Below are 17,842 nucleotides of genomic sequence, written 5' to 3'. Positions count from 1 at the left end.
TTTATGTAACGAAACGCAAATGGAGTGATTTATTGATACTAATGGATTCGTGTTTGTTCTTCTCGATTTTTTCTTCCCCAACAGTCAGAGGATGTCGACCGGGAAAGGCGGTACCTATGTCAGAGGAAGAGATTCGCGGTCTGTGCCTAAAGTCTCGGGAAATTTTCCTACAGCAGCCCATCCTTCTCGATCTGGAAGCACCGCTGAAAATTTGCGGTAAGTGGTTTGATTTGTTTTTTTTTTTTCATTGAAAACAGGTATTACGTACGCACGAGATTCAGGATGATTCATCCTTGGAATTGTTGAAGCATGGAATTGTTTTCGTTCCTGGAATGAACTCGAAGCATCGTTTGAGCTTTATTTTCGAGAAATGGTTGCTATAGCTTGCGCTTACACATGTATTCACATCGATTGACTCGTTTCAGGTGACATCCACGGTCAGTACACAGATCTGCTGCGGCTGTTCGAGTATGGAGGCTTTCCACCGGAGGCCAACTATCTATTCCTGGGCGATTACGTTGACCGAGGAAAACAATCACTGGAGACGATTTGCCTGCTGTTGGCCTACAAAATCAAATACCCAGAGAACTTTTTCCTGCTGCGGGGCAATCACGAGTGTGCCAGTATTAATAGGATATACGGTAGGTTAACAGAAAAAAAACACGCTGAGTGCTTGAGCCTCACTTATAAATCATATTTTTCCACAGGATTCTACGACGAGTGCAAACGGAGGTACAACGTCAAGCTGTGGAAAACCTTCACCGACTGTTTCAACTGCTTACCAATCGCGGCCATTATCGACGAGAAGATTTTCTGTTGCCACGGTGGACTGAGTCCGGATTTGAATGTGAGTCGCATAATTGTGCATGTTTACTCCTATATTTAGCTATTGAACATCATTCAGTTTTGAAAGCACCACCAGCCGCAAAAACGCCGAAAGTGTGAACCTTTTAAAATCAACAGCCAACAGGTTGCATGGTTCGTCGTTGTTGGTTCGCATACTTTTATCGATAGTTATTTATAGCACATTAGCCATAATCGAAGGTAGTTTACCTAGCTCGTTAGTGCTGTCTAATTATCAAATATGTATATCGATAGAAGAAGGTCGCTCACAAAGGATTAGTGTGGACGACAAACTGTTGGCTGCCGCTAGGACAGGCAGCGGCAGAAATCGATGACGGTTGCTGTGTTGATGACTTGTTTTGAATCTTCGGAGAGTCATTTTGAATGGCTAGCGAAACTCGGAAGTGGTATATATTTTTTTCAAGTAGATTCAATCATTCATTTAAAGCTATATAGAGTAACGTATGATATAGTATCAGTAACAGAACCAGGAAACATCAACATCAAGCCTAATAAGCGTAAACATAAATAGGGGTCTTGTTTGGCAAGTCAAAGGATTTATCTTTACTTACTTAGCCTGGTCCAACATCCCTCAGGATTGCACCTGCATCACAATGTTACGCCAATTCACTCGGTCCGTGGCTGCTTGTCTCTAATTTCTTGACCGTCCACACTTCCAAGATCCTGCTTATGCTGGTCTAACAACCTTGCTCGCTGTGCTCCTCTTCGTCTTGTACCGGCCGGATTCGAGGCAAACACCATTTTTGCGGGATTGTTGTCCGGCATTCTTAAAACGTGTCCCGTCCATCGTACCCGTCCAGCTTTCGCAACTTTCTGGATACAGGGTTCACCATAGAGTTGCACCAGCTCGCGGTTCATCCTTCGCCTTCGTGAAGTTTACCCGACCTCAGGGTTGTGTGGAGTCCGTAGTAAGCACGACTTCCGGCAATAATACGCCGACGAATTTCTCTGCTGCAGTTGTTATCCGACGTCACCAATGATCAGAGGTACACAAATTCATCCACCACCTCGAACTCATCTCCGTCGATTGTCACGCTTCTGCCTATGCGAGCCCTATCCCGCTCGGTTCCTCCAACTAACAGATACTTTGTCTTCGACGTATTCACCTTTAATCCAACCTTCTCTGCTTAACGTTTCAGTCTGGTGTACTGCTCCGCCACGGCCTGAAACGTTCTTCCGACAATGTCCACGTGGTCAGCGAAGCAGATGAACTGGCTGGACTTATTGAAGATCGTGCCCCGCATGTTAAAGTCCGCACGTTTCAGAACACCTTCTAGCGCAATGTTGAACAGGAGGCAGGAAAGACCATCGTCTTGTCGAAGTCCTTTGCGAGTTTCAAATGAGTCCGATAACGCACCCGATATCTTCACGCAGCACTGTACACCATCCATCGTAGCCCTGATCAGTCTGGTCAGCTCTCCGGGAAAACCGTTCTCGTCCATAATCTTCCATAGCTCTTCACGGTCAATAGTATCGTAAGCGGCCTTGAAATCGATGAATAGGTGGTGCGTATGGACTTGATATTCACGACACTTTTGGAGGATCTGTCGCAATGTAAAGATTTGGTCCGTTGACGATCGCCCGTCCACAAAACCGGCTTGTAACTTCCCACAAATCTGCTTGCTAGCGGCGATAAACGGCGAAAGATGATCTGGGAAAGCACTTTGTAGGCCGCGTTAAGAATAGTGATCGCTCGATAGTTCTCACATTCTAGTTTGTCGCCTTTTATATACTGGGCATATTACTCCCTCTTTCCACTCCACCGGTAGCTGTTTTGTATCCCAGATCCTGACTATTAGTCGGTGCAGACAAGAGGCCAACTTATCCGGGCCTATTTTGATAAGTTCCACTCCGATACCATCCTTCCCAGCTGCTTTGTTGTTCTTAGCTGTCGGATAGCATCCTTAACTTCACCTATCGTGGGAGCTGACATGTCTCCCTCATCCGCTGTACCGACGAAGCCATTCCTCCTGCCGCCTTGGTTCTCCGCCTCTGCGCCGTTCAGATGTTCATCGTAGTGCTGCTTCCACCTTTCAATCACCTCACGTTCGTCCATTAAGATGCCCCCTTCCTTATCCCGACACATTTCGGCTCGCGGCAGCTCCAGCTCTTCCAGGCGTCGCTTCTTATCCCGGGAAAGATGGGTTTGCTGTCTTCGCTTCTGTTTATATCGCTCCAAATTATGACGGGTTCCTTGTTGCAACATCGCCTCCCGCGCTGCGTTCTTCTTGTCCAAAACCGTCTGACACTCTTCGTCGAACCAATCGTTCCGTAGATTCCGCTCCACGAACCCAACGGCGCCTTCAGCAGCGCTGTTAATGGCTGCTTTCACGTTGGTCCAGCAGTCCTCAAGAGGGGCTTCGGTGAGCTCTCCCTCATCCGGCAACGCTGCGTAGAGGCATTGCACGTACTCAGTTGCGACTTCGGGCAGCTTCAGTCGCTCCAGATTGTACCGTGGCGGGCGTCGGTACCGAATGTTGTTGGCAACGGAAAGTTTTTGGCGCACCTTGACCATTAGAAAGTAGTGGTCCGAATCGATATTTGCGCCGCGATAGGTCCTGACGTCGACAATGTCCGAGAAGTGCCTTCCGTCGATCAAAACGTGGTCGATTTGCGATTCTGTCTGCTGCGGTGATCTCCAGGTGTACCGATATGGGAGGCTATGCTGGAAGTAGGTACTACGTATGGCCATATGTTCTTAGAGGCGGCGAAATCGATGAGTCTAAAGGGTGTCCACGATGAAATTGCCACACACAAAATTGATTCTCAAAATTCGAGTTTTCATCCGATTGCCATCAAATTTTCAGGGATTGAGAAATAACTATTAAACTTCATTTTACCATTTTACTCATATTTTATTTACAGTCCATACGCAAATGCCCGCACCTTGGCCTTAACCCCGGCCATAAGATTCTGCACAACCTGTGAATCAACCGTTTTTTGCATGTAAACCCATACTTTCTTCAGTTCCTCGACTGTCTTCGCTACCTTAGGTCGTTTAAGAAGGTGCTGCTTCATAATCGCCCAGTACTTCTCGATGGGGCGGAGCTCCGGAGTGTTGGGAGGGTTGAACATTTTCGGCACGAAATTGACCTTATTGTCCGCATACCACTTCAGCACGTCCTTGGAGTACTGGCATGAGGCCAAATCCGGCCAGAAGATTGTTGGGACGTTGTGGGCCTTCAGGAGAGGAAGCAGCCGCTTCTGGAGGCACTCTTTTATGTACACCTGTCCGTTCATCGTGTCCTGGGTCACGAAAGGTACACTCTGCTTCCCGCACGTGCAGATGGCTTGCCAAACCAGGAATTTCTTCGCAAATTTGGACATCTTCTGAGTGCGGACATGCTCCGGAACGCTGAACTTATCCTTGGCCGTGAAAAACAGGTTGCCGGGGATCTGTTTGAAGTCGGCCTTCACATATGTTTCGTCGTCCATGATGCAGCATTCAACTTTCGTCAGCGGACTTGTTCTGCTTCTCGTCGCGATTAGGGGCCTTTTGTACCTTGAACGTTCGAAGCCCAGCCTTAGTTTTGGCCTTCTGGACAAAACTTCGGCTTAGGTGCAGCTTCTTAGCCACATCCCTAACGGAGGCGTTCGGATTTCGGTTGAAGGCCCCAACTACGCGGTTGTGATTTTTGGTGTTGTACGGAATACTTTTTCCTTCACTTCTGGGCTTCCGATCGGTGGTCAACCGTTCCTCAAACCGCTTAATCACTCGCGACACCGTGGAATTCGCGATTCCCAACGTTTTAGCGATGGAACGATGCGAGAGATCCTTGTTCTCGTGATGAATGCGCAAGATTTTATCACGCACGAGCTGTTCTTTCGACTCCATTTCCACGAGTTTTGATCACAGGACTTTAAAACTTGCAGGATGTAAATAATGCACTATGAACTAAATCCACCCAAATTTTCATTAAATTCTACCCATTGGTTAAAAAGTTAGAGCAATTTCATAGTGTGGCAATTTCATCGTGGACACCCTTTAAGGCCGTTGGCGTTCGTTAGTTGGTGAGCGCTGAACTTTCCTATAACCGGCATGAATTTCTCCTCCTGGCCGACCTGAGCTTTAAGATCTCCGATGACGATTTTGACGTCATGGCTTGGGCAGCTGTCGTATTCCCGTTCCAGCTGTGCGTAAAAAGCGTCTTTATCGTCATCGTCCTTGCTAAGTGAGGGCTGTGCAAGTGGATTATGCTGACATTGAAGAAACCACCCAATCACGCGCTTCTGCATTTCGCCCATCACGATGAAAGCTGTACCCAGCTCATGTGTATTGCCGCAGCTCTGGTAGATGGTATAGCCATCCCTATACGTATGTACCGACGATCCCTTCCAGCAAACCTCCTGCAGCGCTACGATGCCGAACTTGCGGACCCTCAATAAATCGGAAAGAATGCGGGTACTTGAGAGACTTGCAGTTCCATGTTCCGAGTTTCCAATCGTTAGTCCGTTTCCGTTGCTTGGGTCTATACCGATTGTTCCGGTCCGTATTTACATTGCTTGCTTCCTGTACTTTTGTTTTTTTACGGCTGGCTTGTAGGGCCTGCACCAACCCCCATTGTATCGCCGGGGGACCATCGTGCACAGCACTGTTTAGAGTCCCACGCTGGCACCAGGACGTTGATTAGCCGCTCCTAACATGGAGAACAGACGCCGTTTTGAGCCGCACCTTCGTGGTGAATAGATGCTCGAAGACTGCATTCCCGGAGAGAGGAGTCCCTCCCCCCCTTCCCTGTCAGCATACGACCAAGGTCCCACCGGGGTTGGTTACCCGATCTTCCCTATGGTTACTCGTACCCCAGCCGGCACCGCGGGGAGGTAGGGATACGAGTTACTGGACAAGAGGCTAAGGACCGCTAGTGGGGTCTATTTTATACCTGCGAAGTATCAATGGTACGCATTGTCCAGCCGTTTACCAGCCAAGGATTTATCGCTCTACTTTATTTTTGACAGGATTTCGTTCACAAAATCATTTTGACCTAGATGAATTGAGCAGAAGTTTTTGATAAACCACAGTTTTAAATGTTCGCATGATATACTGCACGGTTTTCATCTTAACTTGCATTGCAAATTCTATGAAAATCTATTCAGTTTAAATTTTATCACGATGCAATGGTTAAGTGTAGTGATGCACTCAATAGTGCTATTCGACCAAGTATTCGGCATTACACCAAAATGTTAACTGATATTCGGCCGACAAGTAACCGACAAGGTGTTGGAGCAAAATCTCGAGACACCTAAGCTTGATATTTGGCCAAATAATGTGGCGGTCGGTCACTACCGTGGAGCGAGATGGTTTTATCACAGGTGGGCAGGAGCTCACGGTCTCCCAGTGTTGGTGAGTTCTGTGCCGTTAATGTTCACGAAAGGTTCATTATTTTGCCATACAGAAGTTCAAAAAAAAAAAAAAATATGGGTGGATTTGGACAGCTTTTGACCTGACAAATGCCGTGCCAAACTGATTTCCTACGCAATTAATCAACCTTTGATGTGAAGTTCGCTAATAAACACGAGAAGCATTTCTTATAGCAAAACTTGCCATAACAAATTGGGCATAGTTCCTTGTGTGGCACCTTTGATGAAGCTCCTAGACCGTGGAGGCACTATATTCGAAGCGGTTCCCAGATCGATGTACTCAATAATGTTCGATTATTTTCAATCATTGAAATGTTACTTCTGCAAATATGAGGTCCAGTGCTCTAGGGGTGTAACAAAGTTTTTTGAAATATCTTGTCAAAATCGAGATGCGATCAAAAATAGACGAGTGCGTCATCATTAGGAACGTGTCAAATATGGGATGACACAGATCACATGCTATTGTGTGGAATAACACCAAAATATTTCAGAGAAGAATGGTCAGGTAGTTCTGAAATGAATTCCATGACGGTTAGTGCAGTATTGCAGATCCGATTCTAATAAGTTCTGTGAAGAATTTCAAGAGAACTTTGCTGAAAATTTCCAGAAAATCTCTTGAACTCAAAGGGTATTTATTGAATAATCCGTGTCACTGTTGTAAAGAGAAAATATTAAATAAATTTAATTCCACTTTATAACGTTAACCAATAAAGTAGCGTTTCAATCGTACTATACAATTGGTTATGGGCCCAGGTTCCCTAACCGGATGATTCAGAAGATTTTTTGACGTAGAACTTCGTCTGTGATTTCTATATGGGGGTACACTTTGTGAAAACCGAAAATGGAACATGTAACAAAATTATGAAAGATTTTGAACGCTAATAGCTCAACTTTCCCTGGACCAATTTCAATAATTTTATCACCATTTGATCAGATATATTTCTACGCATCTGTCAAATTTAAGACGTTATCATTTTTCAAAATGTCACTATTGAAAATTGCAAGAATGTGCAACTGTTGCTTTGTGCACCGATTGCCTGTGAAAAGTGATTTCCCTGACACAGATTTCAAAGTTGAATTCCATCCGGTCTCACCAAACGGTGTTTATTCAATCACAGCGTGATGAGTGGTGGTGTTCTCCAGTATACAACGAAGGGCTGTCTGGAAGCAACGAGTTGCAGCCCACATGAGCATCCAAAGAAAGAAGAAGAAGCCGCACCGCTATTGGTCGGAATCAGCTGTGGGCCAACTATGCCAAGCGCGTCATACTAAAGAGTGTAAAAAGAGAGAACCTCGCTCAAATGCCTATTTCTACACAAAACACAAGCTCCTGCTGCAGTTAACAAATAAGATTTATTATATAAGACCACGTAGTTCTACCCCATAGGGCTGTCCCTTGTAATTTTTATTGAAGCAGCAGTATGTCCACAAGCAGAAGTTCGGGATCCGGACAGCAAGGTCAAGGGAATGGAGATGGCAACGGAAGAGGCAGGACTGAAGCAGGAAGCGTTTGAGTTAGAAGTTCCGTTGCGCTGCCAGTCATTGAAAAGCTTAAAGGAAGAGATAATTGGGTTCTTTAATTTTGAAAAATATATCGGTTTTTATATATCATCTGAAAGAACTTCGTTTTCTGAGCACAGCGATATTTCTTTCGAACCCACACACTTTCATCTCGATTTTTAAATCAAGATTTAAAGAAAAATAATAACTTCACTGTTAGACATGAAACTGACAAACTGACAGCTCAATCCCATACACAGTGACACCGAGGGGCGCTAATAAGGTGATTTTCGTAAATGTTATCGTACTTATTTAAAATAGTTCCAGTGTACCAAAATTGATACAATTTTGGGTTTGGGTTCCATTTTTAATGCAGATTACGAATATTTACCTCAATCTCCTAAAGAACCCAATTATACGACGTGGGCGATGCGGATGATTCTGATCCGTGAAGGAAGCTGGTCTGCCATTGACGGAGACGGTGAAGATGTTCCTGAGGACGTGAAGTTGCAGGCTCTCGCAACGATCTGCATAAGTCTGGAGAGCTACAACTACAGCCTGGTTCAGGATGCGAAAACTGCAAAGGAAGCTTGGACGAAGCTGCAATCTGCATTCCAGGACAGCGGATGCAGTTAAGGCTACAATTTTACAGGACGTAAAATTGGATCGCGGTCCGGTCAGCAGCAGCACAGAAGGTGTCAGCTGTGGCTACAACTGTGAGAAACCGGGGCACTTTGCAGCCAAATGTCCCAATGCCAAAAAGTCGTCTTTGAAGCCAAGCAAGTCAAAAGGACTGTGCTGTATTTTCGCTATTGGAGATGTAAGGACCGATGAGTGGTATCTGGATTCCGGTGCACCAGCCACATGGCACGTTCGGATCAACCTTTCGTCAACGCGGTTGCCATGGACCATGACGTTGGAACAGCAAACAACAGTCTGTAAGCGAGGAAACAAGGTAGTATTCACGGCGAAAAATCGTTTCCGGTTAACAGCATCCAGTTGTGACGTCTTGGCCATTTGAATGAAGGAAGCTTGAAGAAACTCAAGGAAGTGGCTAGCGGAATCGACTTCAAGAATGAAGCACTGTCTGTGTCTCACAGACAAACAGGCACGATTTTCGTTTCCCACCAGTGGTTCAAGAGCGAAGGAATTGCTAGAGCTGGTGCACTCCGACCTGTGTGGCCCCGTGGAGGTGCCATCGTTTGGAAGAAGTCGCTACTTTATTACCTTCGTGGACGATGCCAGTAAGAAGGTAGTAGTGTTCTTTCTTGAAAGGAAGAATCAGGCGCTTGAAGCATTCAAGAAACTCAAAGCTAGAGCCAAACGTGAAGGTATCCGGCATCAAACCACGTGTTCGTATACGCCTGAACAGAATGGTGTTGCAGAACGCATGAGTGGAGAAAGCAACGATGCAAAGTTTGGTAAGCAGTTTCTGGTCCATCGATGTCCAACGCGGTCATTGGAGAACATAACGCCAGAAGAGGCGTGATCTGGAAAGAAACCGCACCTCAAGCATCTCAAGATTTTTGGATCTCAAGAGATGGCACACATTCCGGAAGCGGAAGTGGAAGAAGTTCGATGTCAAGGCCAGAAATGCGATCTTCGTCGGCTATTGTGAGTACATCAAAGGCTACCGTTTGCAGGATCCTGACAGCGGTGAGTTTCAAATCAGTCGAGATGTTGTAGTCCTAGCAGAAGGTAAATCAAGTCCAAGCCTAACGAGTGATCAAAATGCACAGCCAGTGGAGTTCATGGAGCTGTATTTCCAAGAGCAGCAATACTAAGTCGTTGTAGTTTCTTCTGATGGTGAAGATGAAGACATCGAAGAGGTTGCGGATGCAGTTGAAAACGCGCTCCCATCACAATTGAATAGACCAGCTGATTCGCAGCAAGGTCTAAGGCGCAGCGATCGGGAGCGCAGTTATCCAGGCAAGTAGGGTAAACGCTCCTATAGTTGCGGTACGTTAGAAGCGTTAGGTTCCTATAGTTGTGTATGGAGACTCCATACACAACTATAGGAACCTAACGCTTCTAACGTACCGCAACTATAGGAGCGTTTCCCCTAGAATGATTACATTAGCTTTGGAGCATATTCTGGTGATACCATTTCTCCCCAGTTACCTCCTGATTTAACCAAGCGTGAATGTGCGATGGATGATCCAACGACTTACGAAGAAGTTCTGCAACGGCCTGACAGAGATCATTGGGTTCAAGCGATGAACGGTGAGCTGAGGTCACTGAGCGAGAACAGCACGTGGGTGCTTGCGGATCTGTCTGAGGGGCGGAAAGCGATTCGGAACAAATGGGTGTTCAAACCGAAGCGTGCACCTGATGGAACCATTCAGCGGTACAAAGTTCGTCTCGTCGTGAAAGGATGCTCGCAGGATGTTGACGGTGAAATACGATCTGGACATCGATCAGATGGACGCAATTACAGCCTTTTTGTAAGGAGAGCTGAACGATGAGGAGATCTACATGCTGCAGCCGCAGGGGATAGACCATCGAAATGGAAAGGTATGCCGCTTGAAGAAAGCTCTTTACGGCTTGAAGCAATCAAGCCGAGTGCTTCAGAAGTTCCGACTGATTCGTTCCTCAGTATATTGTTGCCTGTACTGGATGATGTGGAGACAAGCTGATGTTCGTCACTATTTACGTAGAAGATTTTCTGATCTTCACCAACGATCAGAATCTGAAACGAAAGCTGAAGACGTATTTGAGCGAACGATTCAAGATGAAGGATCTCGGTGAAGCCAAGTATTGTTTGGGCATCCGGATTACGAGGTATCAAGCAGAAGGAAAGCACTGGCTCGATCAACAGGTGTACATCGAGGAAATCATTCAGCGTTTTGGAATGACCGAATCGTATCCTGTAGCAACACCAGCTGATCCCAGTTTAAGACTGGACAAATCCATGGAACCGAGAAACCAGAACGAAGCCGAGGAGATGAAGAAAGTTGGTTTCAAAGAAGCTGTTGGATGTCTGTTTTTCGTAGCCCAAGTGACTCGTCCGGACATCGTTTTTGCAGTGAATGCAGCTAGTCAGTTCAGCGCCAATCCGGGACGTCAGCATTGAGAGGCCGCCAAGAAGATAATTCGGTACTTGAAAGGAACATCGACGAAGAAGTTGGAGTATTCCAAGCGATGATCATCGGAACTAGTCGGATTTAGCGATGCTGATTGGGGAGGAGATCCAGATAACCGTTGCTCTTTCATCCTGTGAAGCAGAGTATATGGCCCTGTCTCGAACAATTCAGGAAGCAATGTGGTGGAACAACTTGCGGTCGCAGATATTCGAGCAGCGGCCAGTAATTATCAATTGTGACAACCAATCTGCAATCAGCATCGCATATAATGGCTCATACAATCCTCACACAAAGCATGTTAGCATTCGCTACCACTTTGTGCACGATAGCCTACAACAAGGAGCGGCAAGCTGATGGTTTCACAAAACCATTAGCCGTTCAGAAACAACAACAGTTTTGCAAACTATTAGGTGCTCGGATTAGGGAGGAGTATTGAATAACGTAGTAGTCTGTGATAATCCGTGTCACTGTTGTGAAGAGAAAATATAAAATAAATTGAATTCCACTGTATAACGTTAACCAATAAAGATGTGTTTCAATCGTACTCTACAATTGTATTGCATCCTAAGCAGTGTTGGGAAAATATCAGCTCAAAAAATCAAATCTCACCAACGCCCAAGATCACGCTTGATTTTCGTAGACAAAAATCAACAAGCAAACTACTGCGGTTGATTTTGCAAGCTGTGATATCGCAGCTCGGAATATCAAGCTAACAACACTCACCAACTGCAAATCTCACCAAACCGTGGTGAGATTGAGTTTAATGATTGTTGCTTTACACCCGAATGCAGCCGAAACTTCCATAACGGCTTGCAGCAGTCTCTTCGCGTCTGCCATCGGTGAAGATTAAAAAGAGATAGCAAACTATGCTTTCTCTTTCTAAAAAAACGATGTGCAATGGAACCATTTTTGTGTCGAGTCAACTCTCAGCTTGATTTTTGCGCGTTGTGAATAGTCTCGCAATATCAAAGGAGCTTGTAAAATCAATATCGAGGATGATATTTTGTTTCAAATCACGCGTGATATTGCGAGTGCATGAGAGCGGAAAAATATCAATTGATTTCTGATTTTGCCAACACTGATCCTGAGAATAGTTTTTAAAAATGTTGAGACTAATTCCATGGAAATTCTGAGGATAATTCCGAGAGAATTCCTAGAAGAATGCCATTGGAATCTAGCTTTGAGGGTTGAACTCCAAAAGGGATTCCAAGAAGAGAATTCTGAGGAAAACTCCGATAGTTCTGAGCATAATTTCAAGACATCTAACAAAATTCTAAGGAGAATTCAAGCAAATTTTAAATAGAACTATGCAAGGAAACCTCAGCGCAAAGTGTTTTACAAACAACAGCAAGGGAATATTGTAATTGATGCGACTCCTCATGGAAAGAATTAAAAAGTATCCGTTGAACAATCCGACTGAAGCATTCTCCTTCCACTGTTCCTTTGCAGCATATGGAACAGATCAGAAGAATCATGAGGCCAACCGACGTTCCCGACACTGGACTGTTGTGCGATTTGCTGTGGAGTGATCCAGATAAGGATGTCAAGGTACGTTACCAGACTCGATGTTTACAAGCCAAAAAAAAAGCTTACGAATTCCATTCTCGTTCAATTTTGCAGGGCTGGGGCGAGAACGATCGCGGTGTGAGTTTCACCTTCGGCGTCGATGTCGTGTCCAAATTCCTGAGCATGCACGATCTGGATCTGATCTGCCGGGCGCATCAGGTTGTCGAGGATGGGTACGAGTTCTTCGCCAAACGCTCGCTGGTGACACTTTTCTCGGCACCCAACTACTGCGGAGAGTTTGACAACGCCGGTGGTATGATGTCGGTCGACGAGAATCTAATGTGTTCGTTTCAGGTTGGTTCCAAACCGGTTTGGGTTGTTTTGCAGTGGATTAATTAAACTGTTTTCGTTTCAGATTTTGAAACCATCGGAGAAGAAAGCCAAGTATCAGTACTCGGGCACGAACGCGCAGCGACCGCAGACGCCGCAGCGGAACCAGAATCAGCCGCTGCCGCCGAGCAAACGGAAATAATAATTTCTCTCTCTTCTGAATCGCTATCTGACCCGACGGCGCGGCGGCGGCGGTGGTGGTGGCGGCGGAAGCAGCAGGAAACAGAAATCAGCATCAACATCAACTTCATCTTCGTCCGCAGGTACACCTAACCCAGCCAATCCCGCTCCACCACCGCCACAGTCATCATCTTCATCATCATCAACAGCAGCAGCCACAGCAACAGCATCTTCATCGTCATCAGTTGCCGTCCCCGCCGGCGCCGGGGCAGTTATGTCCGATTCACTCTCCAGTAGTAGCAGTAGTAGCGCCCTAGAAAACCAAAATCATCCGCACTCGATAGCCGTTTCCTCTCGACGACCGTCCTCTTCCTCGTCATTGCCATACGCTTCCAATGATTACGAGCAAGGACACAGACACTACCATAACAATGTCCACCACGACGACGACGACGACGACGACGATGACGATCTGGAGGAGGAAGAACTGATTGTAACCATACCACCCCCACCACCACCACCGGCTCAGGTAATGGCCATGCAGCAGCAGTTGCACTCATTGCGACTGGAATCTTCATTACCGCGAGCGGTAACCGTACAGATAGCCGTGCCACCTCCGACTCCACCGTTGCCATCGTCCGGTTCTTCCTCCGGATCGCCGTGGGTACCGTTGAAGTCGTCAGCATCCGCAGCAATACATCAGAACAACATTCTAGGACCGGTAGCTTCCTCCCAAGCATCCTCGGCAGCAGCAGCAGCAGCAGCAGCCGGTGGACTACAGTCATCGTCGGTAACGTTTTCCACTTTTCGTAGGGTCCATTGAGATTGATGGATTTCGATTATTTTTTTTTCGTTTAACTATTCAGCTAAATTTGTTTGATTAAAATTAGCAGTAGCAGAAGAAGTTTAGTTTTTAGGACGAGCAAAGCAATATGGATTGATTTGATAGGCATTTGAACTTTTTAATCGAGTTTGTTTGGTTTGAAATTCTGATAATTCAGTGCGGTAAATTTGCTAGTTGGGATCAAATACATACGTGAGTTTTGATAATACTACTAACTCAAGGAAAAATTTATGCGGGTTTGCTTACCTGTGTGGTTATTTTTGCTGTACCTAGAAGTCGTCTCCATTCCACTCGGCCACGTTCTCAGCGGACCTGTTTTCCGTTGATAGTCGTTTTGTGGACGCGTGGATCTTTGCCGATTGTTTCAATTCGTATTTTCTCCTGTGATATTTGCGAATGCTGCTTTTAGGTATCTGTGAAGAGTCCTACGCTCTGACGATTATCAGCCGACCCTCACATGGAGAACATACGTTATTTTGAGCCACAGCTTCCATGTTATCTGTCAATACAGGGGAAACATGTCAGAAGGGTCTAACTCGAAACGTAAACAATGACTTGGTGCGTCGGTTTCTTACGAATTACAACACACCCACTCAAACTAACTGAATCATCTGACAGAGAAATGTTTGTCATATGAGCTGGTGTCGTCAGATTCCGTGGGTGTGTGGTTATGCAAGAGAAATCGACGTTCAAAGTCATTGTTTACGTTTCCAGTTATACCCTTCTGACATGCTTCCCCTGAATAGAGGAGCAATGTCCCACTAGGGCTGATTATCCGATCTTTTCTACAGTTCACTGGCAACATTTCAAAGGGGCGTAATTGCTTTTGTAAACAATGGCTTGAGCTATCGATTTCTCGCAAATAAAAGCCCATCCCTTCAAATTAATAATGCTAGCTGTTAAAGGAAACATTTCTCTACCTGTTGGTGTTATTAATCTTCATGAGTAAGCTTTTATTCGCTAGAAATTGATGGCTAAAGCCATTGTTTACCAATGCAATTACGCCCCTTTGAAATGTTGACACTGAGTTATTCGTACACCAGGCGCCGGGAAGTAGGGCTAGGAATTATTAGGCAAAAAGGTAATTGATAGCACCAACGATATGCTTTGTTCAGTCGTTTACCAGTCGGATTCCTCTAAAACATGGGAAACAGGCAAAGCTCTCGAAGAGTCATGAAATAACCCCTCTACACAAGTAAAAGGACGCATCCATACTAGTAAAATGGTCACAAATTTATTTTACCTGAATCTTGAATTTCTTGAATTCAGAACGATATAAGATCTGATCGTTCGTATACTCAATATGACAACCAATGATCTGATTTGTGAACTCTCATGCGATTAGATGTGCCGATTGCTGTTCAAGTCAGATTATGCCCACTTCTCGGGGGAACCCGGAACAGGTCCGTGTGTTGCCAATGTGGTACTGGGCCCTCAGTAAGACTACCAATGGTCTTATTTCTCTAGTTTTCATGTGATTTGTTGTGCCGCATGATGTGTTTTGGTTCAAGTCAGATTATGGCCACTTCTTTGAGGAACCCACAACATTTCCCGGAGCTGGACAATGATCTTATTTTTGAATTCTCATGTGATTTGAGATGTCGTGTGATGGATTTTACTTCAAGTCACTATCCCTGAGGATCCCGGAAATTGTTCGGGTGTGACCAATGTGGTACTGGACACTCACCTATACTACCAATGATATTATGCTTGAATTCTCAGGCGATTTAATGTGTAACATCAGATTCTGGCCACCTCCTCGGGGAAACTCTGAACATGTCCGGGTGTGGTCAATGGTCAACGTGAACCCTGAATAAGATTACCAATGATCTTATTTTTGAATTCTCATGTGATTTTTGTACCGAACGATGGGTTTTAGTTCTAGTCAGATTAGGGACACTTCCCCGGGGAACCCGGAACATGTGTGGGTGTGAACAATGTGCACACTTAGTATTTCTACCGAGCTCGGCTGTGCAAATCTCGACCAAAAATAAGTTTCACTGAGATCTCAGCAAAAGTGACATTTGCTTAGCTGAATCTCAGCAAAAAAGAAATGTTTGCTGAGCTGAGATCTCAGTAAGACTTTTTTTGCCGAGATTTGCACAGCCGATCTGGGTAGAAAAAACTAAGTGTGTGGTTCTGTAGATTCAATAAGACTACCAGAGATCTTATTTTTGAATTCTCATGTGAGTCAAGGTGTCACATGATGGGTTTTAGTTTGGTCCACTGACCACTTCTTAGGGGGAAACCCGAAACATGTCCGGGTGATGTAAATGTGATCTTCAATCCTGAATAAGATAATCAATGATCTTGTTGTTGAAACCTCATGTGATTTTTGTGTGTCACATGATAGGTTTTAGTGCTAGTCGGACACTTCCCTCGGGGTCCCCGGAACATGTTCGGGTTAAAGAGCCTGAATTTATAAAGAGACGATATGTCAAAATTGGAACAATCGATTGTCTGTCAAAGTCATAGGAAAAGTCATTCCAATCGAGCAGAAGACCTGTCAAATGGATAAGATGTCGCCTCGGGTGTAAACAGTTTGGTTCTGGAGATTCAATAAGTCTACCAATTATCTGAATTCTCATGTGATTTGAGGTGTCTTGTGATGGGTTTTCATTTGGTTCACTGACCACTTTCCAGGGGGAAGCCTGGAACATGTCCATGTGTAGTCAATGTGGTCCTAGACACTCATTAAGACTACCAGTGATCAAAGTTGCGACCTATCACATTCACGATCGTCAAACAGCTGATGGTATTAACGCTTTGTACATTCCTATCAATGTGCTCGTCGAAGCTCTCTCAATGACCATCCATCAAGTTGACGAAAGAAGTAAAAAGCAACTGGAGAATGTCGTCTTCGGTTGTGATCCATCACCGATCTGGTCATTCCCGACAATCATCTGTGCTCGTTTTGAAGCAGTTGCTGCTTTGCTTGCATTTCCGGAGAACTTCGAGATTAGGGCGTAATTGCTTTTGTAAACAAACACTTCATTTGACGATTTCTCGCGAATTAAAGCTCATTCTCAAAAACTAACAACACAAACAGGTAGATGAATGGTTCCCCTATCATTTGGTACAGTTTGTTCACGAGATTGTTCTTTTATTCGTGAGAAATCAGCGATTGACATGTTTGTTTACAAAAACAATTACGCCCAAATCTCAAAGTTCTCCGTATTTGTGAGTGTGTTGGTGAGTGCTTCCGTTTATTGTTGCCTGCTTTGTTTGTAACTCACACAGTCGCGCCTGCCGAGACGAACTTGGAAAGCGAAGGCATTGTTTTCATTTTCTTCTGTCGTTTCGCTTTTTCTCATGATCGTACTGCAGAAGTCTTCACTGTTTTCGTTGTGCTTTTCATCATCAGCAGCGAGTGTAACGTGTTGCTTGTGAGCAGCGACCATTACTGGTGATTGTTGTTTGCCATGGCTCTACCTCTAACTGCGTGACAAAACGTTCTGTCAGCGATAGTCGGTTGATGCGTAGACGAGTGTCACGTGAGTGTCATGATATTTTGCATCACTGCCAGTGATCTTAGCCTTCAATTCTCATGTGACTTGAGGTTTCCTATAATGTGTGACACTTTCTGGTCGGTTTTAATCTCATGACCCATACTCACCAGAACATGTTCCGGCGATATGTCCGGAAACATAATCCAAACATATTCAATAGCGGTCTATGGGACCATAGAGCAGTTGCATGCCAAATGACGAATCGATCTGATGCAATCTTCTCCGATGTGCATGATACTTTGCATAATTGTTTGCAATGGTCAAACATTCACATTTGAGCTTTGAATCTCGTAAAAAACTTGCGTATTTGATTTTTTTCATGAAATCATAACTTGAAAATGACACTTTCTAATCGAAATTACAAATGAAATTTTGGGTAAAATCGCATATAGTAGTTTCCTTTTAACACCAGCAAAAAATACTTACTCTTAAGTATATTCTACCCAAAATTAAGTTTAATACACGTAAATTTGGGAATATGCAACTTTCTCAAAAGTAACTTATTGGGCTGAACTCGTTGGGTCGAATCTCTCGTTCCATTTTTGACAACAATAACGAGTGCGAGTGATAGGCTCAATTCAAGCTTAAGTTAAAAGAGCTCAAAGTGTGGGTAGTATTTTTTCTCCGTGCGTTAGGCGATTAAACTTTAATCTCAGGCGTCATTTCGA

At 44.9% G+C, this 17,842-nt stretch overlaps 1 protein-coding gene across 7 annotated transcripts in view; it reads left to right on the top strand.

Annotated features, from left to right (window-relative positions):
• The window catches only part of LOC135710101 (serine/threonine-protein phosphatase PP1-beta catalytic subunit), a 204,401-nt gene extending 190,864 nt beyond the window's left edge, over window positions 1–13,537 (top strand). For all 7 annotated transcript variants that reach the window (XM_065232579.1, XM_065232580.1, XM_065232578.1 and 4 more), the window contains 6 exons: window positions 85–216; window positions 426–641; window positions 708–847; window positions 12,255–12,353; window positions 12,426–12,665; window positions 12,727–13,537. In XM_065232579.1, coding sequence (XP_065088651.1) covers window positions 85–216; window positions 426–641; window positions 708–847; window positions 12,255–12,353; window positions 12,426–12,665; window positions 12,727–12,843 — 944 coding nt within the window. In that variant the 3' untranslated portion in view covers window positions 12,844–13,537. The remainder of the gene's footprint in view (window positions 1–84; window positions 217–425; window positions 642–707; window positions 848–12,254; window positions 12,354–12,425; window positions 12,666–12,726) is intronic.
• Window positions 13,538–17,842: the final 4,305 nt, after the last annotated feature.

Source organism: Ochlerotatus camptorhynchus, unplaced genomic scaffold, assembly GCF_037179485.1.
Source record: "Ochlerotatus camptorhynchus isolate MF236.1 unplaced genomic scaffold, CSIRO-AGI_Acam_v1.1 ptg000370l, whole genome shotgun sequence".
NCBI lineage: Eukaryota > Metazoa > Arthropoda > Insecta > Diptera > Culicidae > Ochlerotatus > Ochlerotatus camptorhynchus.
Note: the sequence above shows the minus strand (reverse complement) of the source record. Positions and strands in the feature narration are given on the sequence as shown.